Source organism: Ictalurus furcatus, chromosome 16 (assembly GCF_023375685.1).
Source record: "Ictalurus furcatus strain D&B chromosome 16, Billie_1.0, whole genome shotgun sequence".
Classification (NCBI taxonomy): Eukaryota; Metazoa; Chordata; class Actinopteri; order Siluriformes; family Ictaluridae; genus Ictalurus; species Ictalurus furcatus.
This window is the reverse complement of record NC_071270.1, coordinates 805,643-817,753: the sequence shown is the minus strand read 5'-3', so window position 1 is coordinate 817,753 and position 12,111 is coordinate 805,643. Positions and strand designations below refer to the sequence as shown.

General features: G+C 41.0%; 2 protein-coding genes across 2 annotated transcripts; one reads left to right on the top strand and one right to left on the bottom strand.

Moving 5' to 3' along the window:
• Window positions 1-2,549: 2,549 nt before the first annotated feature.
• triap1 (TP53 regulated inhibitor of apoptosis 1) lies at window positions 2,550-4,299 on the top strand. The gene is made up of 2 exons (XM_053645969.1): window positions 2,550-2,825; window positions 3,908-4,299. Exons 1-2 carry the CDS (start codon window positions 2,679-2,681, stop codon window positions 3,983-3,985), a joined length of 225 nt encoding a protein of 74 aa, XP_053501944.1. The 5' UTR covers window positions 2,550-2,678; the 3' UTR covers window positions 3,986-4,299.
• A 121-nt stretch (window positions 4,300-4,420) lies between these two features.
• Window positions 4,421-10,680, bottom strand: srsf9 (serine and arginine rich splicing factor 9). Its single transcript, XM_053645968.1, has 5 exons — window positions 10,588-10,680; window positions 7,874-8,246; window positions 7,578-7,747; window positions 7,247-7,419; window positions 4,421-5,194 (listed from the first exon to the last, which is right to left on the bottom strand). Exons 2-5 carry the CDS (start codon window positions 8,029-8,031, stop codon window positions 4,976-4,978), a joined length of 720 nt encoding a protein of 239 aa, XP_053501943.1. The 5' UTR covers window positions 8,032-8,246; window positions 10,588-10,680; the 3' UTR covers window positions 4,421-4,975.
• Window positions 10,681-12,111: the final 1,431 nt, after the last annotated feature.

The window sequence follows — 12,111 nt, the reverse complement described above, 5'->3', positions numbered from 1 at the left end:
ACTGAAAGAGTTCGTTAAACGCTCTAGGTGTTAATTCAACACTGGGGATTTTGCTGTGTTGGGTGACTTTGTCACTCGGTGACATGTTGAGCTGCTACACAATTTTGTACCTCACCCGAACCGACCTTACTCGAAAACAATCATGAATATACTATAATCTCGGAGATGCGTTTATTTTTGAGCAGTCTTTTTGCCTTAAGTTCCTTTGTTTAGGGACGCATTCAGCGAATTCGTTTATGCTCAGTGAGTGAGTGAGTGAGTGAGTGCAGGAAAAAAAATCTATTTATTATGTCTGTACATCAAAATGTGGATTCATTCAATAAAATAGTTGGCATATATAGCATTTACATAGCGGGTGTGCGTGAATGTGTGTGTGTGTGTGTGTGTGTGAGAGAGAGAGAGAGAATATGTGTGTGTATGATCTGAACTACCAGCAACCAAACTTTTGTCTCATCATTTTAGCCAATGGATTCATTGTGGTTGTGAGACTCAGCTAAGACGTTGTAATTCAGACCAATTGTTTCAAGTGCCAGTGTTATTAATAACACTAACCTTCACCCACATGCCATTTCCATTAATATATATGTATTGCCATTTCTTAAATGCTCTGTGTACATTAGAAATTATGAAACGATAAATCAGAGTATAAAAATACTATATGAAACTGAAATTATTTGTCAATTGTAAAAAAAAAAAAAAGATAAAGAAAAACAGTGCTGTATTCAACTCATGAAAGTGATCATTTATTTAAGAGAACAGAAAAATACTATACGTGAAAATATATTATATGCTTATATATTTTTATTGTACTCCGTGTGATTATATAGTATATTGTCAGAATGTTTTGGTGCTGTATTGTAAAATGGAATAAATGTGGACTGTCATGAAAACGCTCATGCTTCAGTTATGTGCTTTTCACTGCGACTGTGCGATGGATCGTAATACGAGCGTGGGATTATTTAATTCAACTGTGTTGATAAAAAAAAGACACTTTATTAATACTCCCAGCCTGTGTAATACTAAGACATGCATCAGTGTTCACCCCGTACAGCCTCCAAACCACTTTGCTTTGCACAGTACCCTTTTTCTTTGCTCACAGAGAACATTGCTAGTGCAGTTACAATGGCATTGAATGGGAGACAATTTTCAACACACGAGTAATAATCATCAAATTTCACTGTCATCACCTAAATACATTTTCCAGTGATATTTTATGCAGCATTAACTGCTGCCAGATTGCAATTCAGATGTACGATGCGGTCGCGCCGAGTTACGGCAGAGACTCCGCCCGGCCAGCTATCAATCTACGAATGAGATGATGAGCACGATGGCGTTGATGCTGGCGTGGGCAAGAGAGTTGATCTGATTTTGGAAGCTGATTTGTTTGAGCAGAGAATACAGATCACGGGGTGAGAGAGCTTCACGGACTAAATGACTAAAGCGCTGCTGCATCGCTTTCTTTAGGTAGAGATGAAGCAAAGGCTAAATCCCACTCATGGCACTGAGCAAGTAGTCTGAAGGGAAAATCGAACAACGTGTCAACGAAAGAAGGTTAAACTGTAAAAGTCAACTCAGAATTTCCCTTACAATGTAAATCTTGCACTGTGCTGAAGATCATGTGTTAATTATAAAGATTAACCTGCAAGTCATTCGGGGTGGATTTTTCCTCATCATCGCTCATCTTACTGCATATTTGATGGACTGGAATAAAGTTGGTGTGACGTTGGACGTTTGATATTCGCAGATATGTGGAAATTAAGGGACCGTATCTAAAGTCACATACGACATTGTTAAACACGATTCTAACTTCAATAGCATTTGAAGGGAATGACTTACAGTCATATAACCAACTGTAAAGTGTTCATCTAGGTGTCAGCTATAATGCACACCTCTTAGATTTTTGATATTTAACAAAATAAACTATTAAATCATATATAAATATCGCCATGTATTTTATTACTGCATGGGCTCATACACAAAATATACGATTTAAAGCTCAATAGCATTTGAAGGGAATGACTGTAAAGTATTCATCTAGGTGTCAGGGACGACATCTTTTTATATATTTCGTGTATGACCCTATTCAGTAGTGAAATACATGGCAATATTTACATATGATTTAATAGTTTGTTTGTTTGTTTTTTATTATTAAATACCAGAAATCTAAGAGGTGTGCATTATACCTGACACCTAGGTGAACACTTTACAGTTGGTTATATGACTGTAAGTCATTCCCTTCAAATGCTATTGAAGTTAGAATCGTGTTTAACAATGGTCGTATGTAACTTTAGAGACGGTCCCTTAATTTCCGAATCTCGAACGTCCAACTTCAAACCAACTTTATTGCAGTATTGGATGTATGGTTTTCATAACAGTTGTTAATCCATAAAGAATTATTACCACAAACAAGCTTGATGAGAGCAGAACATTTTGACTGAAAAACAAAAAATCCTTAAGCAAAATTGTAGCCTACAGCCACAAAACAAGCCGAGCGAGCCTGACGCAACGTCATCATTCTGCGCCGTTTGTTGACCACGTGGTATGAAGACGCAACGTCAAGGGGAAGATCGTCTCGGAGTTATGACGGAGAGATAGATAGATAGATGCACATTACCGTAAGCACGACTATACTGTCGGAAATTTATCTTATCTGTCGTTTTTAGTTTATTTGCGTGGAAATGAACAGCGTGGGTGAAAGCTGCACTGAGCTGAAGCGAGAATATGACCAGTGTTTTAACCGCTGGTTCGCCGAGAAATTCCTGAAAGGAGACCGCGGTGAAGATCCGTGCACCGAAGTGTTCAAGAAATACCAGACCTGTGTCCAGGTAAACACGTACAAAAACATTAACTGGTCTTCTGGTCGTCTCTCAGCTCGATTATCATCAACTACAGCAAGAATTACTCTTACAGATAACACTCAGAGATATTCAGGTTCTCATCTCTTGGATCTTTGGGCTCCAGTGTTCGGAGTGTACAGGATCAGGTGTTCCATACACATGACATTATTTGATCATTATTAGATTAGGTCAAAGGGAAACCAGTTGAATCACAAGAGCTGAAGCTGACCCACCTGCATATTTCATCAGTTATTGCAATTTCTATCACAAGGTTCAGCAGGAGTGGATTCTGTTGCATGTGATGCTGTTTAAATCTAGATCATGCTGAACAGATTCCCACAGTGTCAGGAATGCTATATTCACCACTGTGTTTACTTCAAAGCACATGAGTCTGTTCTCTAATCACATAGTTTAACATGTATGGTAGACACGTTTCGATGGAATGTCTTATTTGTCTTTGTTCCTCAAATCTGAGATATCTCTGTGCTGTTGTTTCCACCATATTACCTGTTAAAATGATATTTTCTGCATTTATAACCTCCTACAGGACTATATACTGAACTATAAGTTTCTGGACCATGTGTTTTTAGCTAAAGTGACTTTCAGGCAGTCTGGGATTGAAACTCACAACCTACTGGTTACTAGTGCAGTAATATGCATAATAAATAAATAAATACACATGGTATTGCATTTTATTTATATCCTCTGTGACCTCGTTTCTTATTACTTCCATGTGGCCAAAAATCACAAGGGCAGCATAACGGTCAGAGGAAAGCCTTACCTGCTCTCTTCCACATACATGAGATCAGACATCCAGGATTGGTTGAAGTCACTGTGATTGACAGGCGAGACAGAGTATGTCGTCCCACCCAGCCAGAAAGAATGTCAACTTTTTTTTTATTGTACTCTCAGCTATGGACAGCTATGGCATCGTGAGGATATAAACTTGCGATTCTCCGACATACAGACTAATTTAACGTAACGGTACTGGATGAATGTTTTCTCCCGGGAGCGTTCGATGTCTAGTACCGCTTGTCTGGTTAATACTGGTGTGATTTTTTTCCTTTCAGAAAGCCATCAAAGAAAAGAACATCCCTATCGACAACGTGGAGTTCATGGGTCCGAACAAAGAGAAACCAGGCAGTTGATGTGACTTTGAACCGTCGTTCTTCTGAATTACTGGTGGAGAAATCATCCTGGACTGCACCGATGATGTCCGCAGCGTACGTGATTGACTTACGATTGAGGGCTTTTTTAGGTGCGGAGCGAAACTGTTTAAAACTTAATCTACTGGAATGCTACAGGACAGCGCAGGTCCATTTTTTTTGTTTTTGCTTGTAGGAAGGGAATCCATACGTGGTAGATACAATGAAGCCGTTTGAAATGCTGGATAAGTGGAATACTAAAGCTTATGTTAACATGCCCCTGAAATTTGACTAATACATTTGAAATTGAATTTTCATATTTGTGTGCGTGTGGTTTCTCTTCTCCCCCCCCCACACCCCTTTCTCTTCTCCTCCCCCCACCCCCCTTTCTCTTCTCTACCCCTCCCCTCCCAACCCTCTTCTCATGTCACTTAAGTCATTCAGGTCAGGAAGCCAAATTTTGGGAGAACACCACCATGATTCAAATCTTTAATTGGAAAAAAAATACAATAAAATCAAGCACACTTTTCATACATCTCTAACATGATACAAAAATGAAGGGGTGGAGTACATTAGAAAACATACATAAGCCTTGTTTTCATTTTAGTTAAAAGAAGAGATTTTTAGAAGATTTAACAGATTAGCGCAAGTTCTGAAAGAACAGCCGATTCTGCCACAGTAACAACAAAAAGGTGGACAAATGATTTCATTGTGACGTCTGCCCTAAATGATAAATCTTCTCTTCCCGCCAGTTATGAATTATCCAGTTATTACTGACCAGAAGAGGAACGCTTTCATCTTTCAAGACTGTCTTGACACTCGTGAACAGAACCTAAGGCTTTCCAGGGATGGTCTTAATTGCGGAATGTAAATTACAAAATTAAAAAAAAAAAAAAAAAAAAAAAAAAAAAAAAAAAAAAAAAAAAAAAAATTTAAAAAGGTAGGACATGAGGGAGGAGAGGGTTTTAAACATGTCTGAACGCGTTTGGCCGTTTACCGATAGTGGCGTGGCGGTGGGCTGTGTTGCTGAGGCGGTGGTCTTCGCGAGGGAGGGCTGAGACGAGCCATATGGCGTGGAGGGGAGCGGTAGCGAGGAGGAGAGCCTCGGCTCTGGTATGGAGGAGTGTACCGCCCACGAGACCTGGAACGAGAACGGGAACGACCCCAGCTTGTGCCACGCTCCTCCAGTACTCTGATGTAGGCCGTCTCACCCTGTAGGACGAAACAGAGAAGCTGTTAACCCCGTGCTCACTACTCTAGCAACTGACCACGGCTATCAAATGCCATATAAGGCGTTCAAGTCATGTCGGGAAGATTGTATTTACGAGTTGAACGCACGTGAGTGCCACTACAAAGTCGTAATTACGAGTGGGGAAGCTGAGGATTTTCTTTGCACTCAGAGTTGGGGGCGTGTCAGTAAGAAAATGTGCCGGACTCGATGGACACAAGGTCTGTAGTTGACGGTAAATTTATTGAAATTGAATGTTTACTCATCTCAGAATTTCAGTTTTTGTGTGTTTGGTAGATGCAGCAAGTTACTGAAATACAAGTAAAATGCTTAACACGTCTTTGTCAGGATATATTTATTTACAATAATTTGCTGCACAGAATACGATAGCGTTGTACAGTTATGATATAATATGTAATGATAAAGTTCTCAGTGGCTTCAGAAATTGATTTAAAAAAATAAAAAGCAAACACACACCTGATGCACGTTCTACGTTCATTTTCTAGAAGTAGGCTCAAAAAACATGCTGTATTTTTTTTGTCGTTAATTAAGAGAAGGTACACCAAAGTGACCTGAACACACCTGACGTTTGTGTAGTTACGACTTCCCAACTCGTAAATACCAACTTCCCAGGAGGACTTGAATGCACCATCTCTTCATAATGTAAATTGAATTTTTTGTAACGTAAATGTAAATAGAAGCAGAAACTGTTCTAGTAAGTGTGAAGAACTCTGTATTGAATGAATGAATGAATGAGTCTTTATTGATCACGTATACGAGAAATTCTTTTCTTCGCATATCCCAGCATGCCAGGAAGTTGGGGTCAGAGCGCAGGGTCAGCCATGATACGGCGGCCCTGGAGCAGAGCGGGTTAAGGGCCTTGCTCAAGGGCCCAACAGTGACCCCTGACCTTCCAATCAGTAACCCAGAGCCTTAACCATCAAGCCACCACTGCCCTTAATACTGCCCTGTATTGATTTGCAGTGACTCTTCCCTCTAAGGATCCAAATCATACCAGCAACATAAACTACTCCCACTGCTTAAAGGGGTCATACGATATATTTTTTTTATGTTTTCCTTTTCCTTTAGTGTGTAATATATCTGTTTGTGCATGTATAAGATCTGCAAAGTTACAAAGCTCATAGTCTCCCAGACAGGGATTTATTCGGTCTAAAACGTACCGATATCATTTCCGCGTTACGATTTGAAATATCATCATAATGCCACCGTCGTTATTTATTTCATATTTTTAAACCGCATTTTATTTTGTCTCTTCCGAACAAAGTTATTACAGCGAAGAAGACAGATTAAACCGTTAGAACATATCAATAAAATCTTAACACTGTGAAACGTTCCACTCAGGTCTTGCTTGCAAAGTTGGTTCCTAGTGACCCGATCGATCATCCGCGGTTTCAGAACCCGACTCGGGCTCCAACTGATACGGTAAAACGATGACATTATTAACTGTGTTTATAAATAACTGCTTTAGAAGCCTTGGAAGCTGAAGCTCGCGAGTGTGGTAAGGGGCGTTACGTTTCCCACACACACTTGAGGTTTTTGGCCAATCAGAGATCACTCTGGGCTTTTCGGAAGGAGGGGCTTTGGAGAAACCGGAACGTTACAGACAGACTGGGAATAGATGTACAGTATGTGAAACAATGCGTTTTTGAACATTAAAGCATGTTAACCTATTCTATTACACCGAATAAACAAAATAACGAACTTTTAAAAGCGTCATATGACCCCCTTTAACAGAGCCACTGGTTTTTCCTACAACCTGTAACCCACCTGTATTTAAGAAGCTATAGGGTAAACCTGTTTAGTCCAAATAACCAGTTAATTAGTGCTTTAACAAATGGCTAAATAAGAACATTAATTGGCAGTGATCACTACTAGTATAAAATCTTAAAAATAAACCAGCCCACAGGCCACTTATTGCCTGTGAGAACCACAGCCCTGAAAAATAATGCACCCTAGATGCAAAACTTGTGAATTTGGCCGTTCCGTGTTTCTGCTATTGACTCGGAGTGTGTAACCTGGTGGGATCTGAACTCCGTGCCGTCCAGTCGACGCAGCGCATACTCCATGTCTTCCCGTCTAAGGAATTCCACCACTCCCTCACCGTCGCGCTGCACATCAGCAAAGCACACATCTCCTGCCTCTCTCATGTGGTCTTTAAGGTCTTGCCAACTTCCAGTGGGAGGAAGGCCTGAAACAACAAGAACAGGACTCATGGATACAAATACCAGTCTGATAGTGAGGTATCCCCATGCATATCTACTAATACCCCAGACGATTCGTAGTGGACTGAGCTATACACAAGTAAATATAAACAACATTCAACAATCACGGATATTTTTGACCTACCCGTAACTATAACCCGGAACTCAGATCTGCGTGACGGAGGTCCAAACCTTCCCCTTGGTCCTCCGCCTGATCCGCCAAATTTGGATCCTGAGGAGCGAGGATATTCCACACGCAGCTTACAGTCTCCAAATCCATATCCATTCCTTCCATAGACAGCGTCCTCTGCATCCCTATAGGAAAAGAGTAAAGTGCTCCTAACTTTCTTTCTACTGAGAGACTTTTGAGAAAAGGCTCCTCCATGTTCCCTGTCTTCAGTCAGTGATGGTGAAAATGACAACATCAGCCCTGGAACTCACCGTGGGTCCTCAAAACGAACAAAGGCAAACGGGATGGTGCCGCGGTTGTTCTTCAGCTCGATATCCCGAATTTTGCCATATTTGAAGAAGAGATCCTCAATGTCCCTCTCCTGCACATCCATGGGAAGGTTCCCCACATAGATCCTCCCGTCCGCCATGACTTTAAATAAATGTACGCTCGACGGACCTGCAGCCTTCGAGGAGATACAGGGTTCCACAAAACGGTGTTGAGCAACAATCCCGATTCTAGTCCGTCCTCCTAAACACGCCTTAATTAAAACTCTAAACTCTGGGCAGAGCAGCAGTAGAAGTACATGTTGAGCTCAAGTAATAGACCATAGGACCTCTCCAAGACTTCACCCGAGTCTGAAACCTTAAAAACACAGGATAATCAATGAGTTGGTAAATCTGGCCATGAGGGGGAGAAGAAAAAAAAAACCACATCACATTTCTATGGAAGAAATAATTCCAAGAAGTGTAATGCAGCTAGCAGTGTAAGGTCGTATTTACGGTTGTATCTGTCTGGGGCTTCTAGTGAGAAGATTTACATAAACGGCAAAAGTCATTTGCATCAAACACAACGGCACGTTGATTTTCAGTGCAGGCGCACGAACCTCGCTTTACAAAGTGGAGCGAGTCACTCTTAACACAGATTTGGGGTTATATCAAACAAAGCCTTAATGCAAACATTTAAGCTAAACGTACTTCAATTATAATATTTAAAAAACTAGAACTGCAATATATTACAAACGAAATATATATTGACACACACACACACACACAAGTCCGTACGGGATTTCGAAGAGAAGATTTCGAAGATTTTTGGTGCTTTTTTGTGAAAAACTACCTGAATTGGAAAAATCGCATTTACACGGCCTTTTCGCAGCGATGTTTGTTGGTGAACGACCCCTTTTAGCTGTACTCGTGTTCGACGCACCTGAATCGAAGAGGGGCTTCGGCTGAACGCAGGTCGTGATCACAGCCCGAATCTGCGGAAAACTTGCTGTACTTTTGAAAAACTGCAAGCTCCTCTGAATATCGCAAAAATAAATAAATCCTGAATGGACAGAGATATATAAGTAGGCTAAGTTTCGGCATTACCTCTCGGTCTCCGGACCTAATTTGAAGAACATATGATGTCTGATGGACTTAAAGCAGATATCTCAAGAAGAACAAGCAACGGTCGGTCATGCCAAGTGAAAATATTACAACCGAGGGAATCTGAGGACACGCGAGAGTAAGTGGGGGCTAAAAGGGGCCATGATTTAAATTTTTAAAAAATTATTTATTTCATTTTTACCGGACCGAGTTCCTCACTCCGGTGGCTTTCGACTCCACAAAAATCTCCAATAAATCCTACTCCAGCACCTTCGTTTCTACATACGGCTGCACTGACAACTGAAAACAGCACCTCCGCTGCCTCTCCTATCACCGTCGTAAAAACCGATCATACACGGCGTTGTGCGATAAACTCGAACCTCAACAAAACAAACGATGCATTTCTGCTTCAGCAGTGCTACAGTAGATGTTTTGCTTTTGCGCTCAATGTGCCACTTTTCCCTCGAGTTCAGCTCATTACAACTTTATAAATACTGTCCACGTAAAAGACTTCTCTCAAATATTGCTCTCAAGGTCTAGATTCTCCTTTTTTGAGATATTTTTGGTTTTCGCTATCTATACAAGGATGCACAGAAGATTTCACAATAATGTTTGGTTGTTTTTTTTTTTAAACCTTCACTACAAGCTTGTGTGCTTTTAACAGTTTAGTTGGTACTGTGAAAACTATAAAACTGTGGTATTTGTTTTAGGCTTGGTTATCAGACTGTGAAAACTCCACAATGTAAACAACCTCTAGAAGAATCAGAAGTCAAACCTGGCTGCTGGAAATAACTTCTTTTATGTCTTTATTTTTCTTGTTTTGGCACCCAGTTGTACTTCACTACGTCCAAATGCTCACATGTCGGTTCATGTTAGTTTTCTCACCACAATCTTGTGAGCTCGATCACAGGAGCAAACTGAAATCTCTTCCTAGCTGAACAGAAGAGACCTGTGTGGTCAAACCACAACCGAGTACACTCATGGTGCTCATCATTTTCATTCAAACCCTCACTAGTACACTGCAACTAAACGGAAAGCTAGCCAGCTAAACAAGTGCTGAATGAAATGTGTGCTCAATATGATGCGTTCATATCGATCAGGGTCGGGGCGGTTAGATTTCACCTTGGCCAGGCAGTTTATCTTATCTCCACATCATTCTTGTCCTTCATTGATATCAGCCAGCTAAATGTTAGCACAGCTACGTCAGCTAGCACGCGCTGGCATGAACGGCGGATAAATACTTTCAAACAACGACGCGAACAGTGCAAATCGTTTCATTGGAAGAACATCCAGCGTAGTATTTTTTTTTTTTTTACCCCAAAGCGTGTTTACTTCAAAGCAACAGCAGGTAGAAGTGTCTGTCAGCGCCGTGTGAACTAGCTCAGAGTCCCCGCCTGCTTGCTAAGCGGCTAACGCGTCTCTTTGTTGGGACAAAGCTGCTAGCTTAGCCGACTAGCACACACGGTTTGCTCTTCTTCTTCATGAGTGCGAAGCGGCAGCACATTTGCGCGCACGCGCGCGCTCTCGCGTATGTAAACGCTAAGCACGGTTGAAAACAAAATATATATAAATATATATATATATATATATGTAAATAAATAAATATATGAACCTACCTTCTGTAGATAGAAGAAAGTGGCAGTAAAGCTAGCCGAGATAAACAGCCTAGCTAACGCTTCCTCCGGAGCAGGAAGTGTCTGACACAGTGGCTCCGCCCACTTTACCGCTCCATCTGGGTTCAAATAATAAAACCCCGCCCACTCAGTAGAGCAGTAACGAAAATGTACGCCGATCAGCCATAACGTTAAAACCACCTGCCTAATACTGTGTAGGTCCACCTTGTGCCTCCAAAACAGCCCTGACCCGTCGAGGCACGGACTCCACAAGACCTCTGAAGGTGTGCTGTGGTATCTAACACCAAGACGTTGGCAGCAGATCCTTTAAGTCCTGTAAGTTGCGAGGTGGGGCCTCCATGGATCCGACTGGTTTGTCCAGAACATCCCACAGATATGCTGGGGAGTTTGGAGGCCAAGGTAGGTGGTTTGTGTCAAAGTAACATCCGCATGAATGACAGGACCCAAGGTTCCCCAACAGAACATTGCCCAGAGCATCACACCATCCACGTGATATAAAACAAAACGTCATTCATCAGACAAGTCCACCTTCTTCCTTTGTTCCATGGTGCAGTTCTGATGCTCACATACCCACTGTAGGTGGTTTCAGTGGAGGACAGGGGGTCAGCATGGGTACTCTGACCGGTCTGTGGTTACATAGTCCCATATGCAGCAAACTGCAATGCAGTGTGTGTTCTGACACGTTTCTATCATAGCCAGCATTAACTTTTTCGGCAGTTTGTACTAAAGTAGCTCTTCTGTGGGATCAGACCAGACGGGCTAGCCTTCACTACCCACGTGCATCAAGGAGCCTTGGGAGCCCATGACCCTGCTCTGATCCAGTCATCTAGCAATCACAATTGGGCCCTTGTCAATGTCGTTCAGGTCCCTACTCTTGCCCATTTTGATGGCACTTGGTATTTTATTTTATTCCATGGACATTCAAAAGAATGTAGGAAAAAATGTCAAACGTGGGCAGAGTGAGACCAATTTTATTTAAATATGCTAATAGTGTGTCTTTTTCAGTGTATTAAAGTCTGCATTCATAGTAACTGTTTTGAAATATGGATAGATAGATAGATAGATAGATAGATAGATAGATATAAGGGGTCATATAAGGGGGTGTGGTCAGCATCAAACACAAACTCATTTCTTCATGAATGAGTATCTGCACTTCAAGCCATTTACCGGAATTTAACAGTTTCTATAACGTTTTTCCATTTTACAGCTGTACTGTAATTTCACAGTAAAGGAAAAAAAAAACACATTTAGGTTACCAAAAACTGTAATAAATAAATAAATAAATAAATAAATAAATAAATAAATAAATAATAAAAATAAAAAATTGTGCACATTTCAGAGTTATACAAAAAAGCCTTTTTCAGGGAACAAGTAATGGGTTTACAGCTTACAGCTGTTCTGCAGAAATGGAAGTAAATTAAGCCTTGAAAGTTAATAACAATTCCTACAGGTGTCTCAAGTTTTGTTGATTACTTACAAACTCTCTGTTTGTATAAGCCTCTTAAG

Bases quoted from the DNA above. Each gene is read 5' to 3' on its own strand.
- triap1 (XM_053645969.1), top strand. From the start codon at position 2,679: ATGAACAGCGTGGGTGAAAGCTGCACTGAGCTGAAGCGAGAATATGAC. The intron at 2,826-3,907 runs GTAAACACGTAC...TTTTCCTTTCAG, and splicing joins AATACCAGACCTGTGTCCAG to AAAGCCATCAAAGAAAAGAA.
- srsf9 (XM_053645968.1), bottom strand. From the start codon at position 8,031: ATGGCGGACGGGAGGATCTATGTGGGGAACCTTCCCATGGATGTGCAG. The intron at 7,748-7,873 runs GTGAGTTCCAGG...CTTTTCCTATAG, and splicing joins GTTCGTTTTGAGGACCCACG to GGATGCAGAGGACGCTGTCT. The intron at 7,420-7,577 runs GTAGGTCAAAAA...TTGTTGTTTCAG, and splicing joins GTTCCGGGTTATAGTTACGG to GCCTTCCTCCCACTGGAAGT.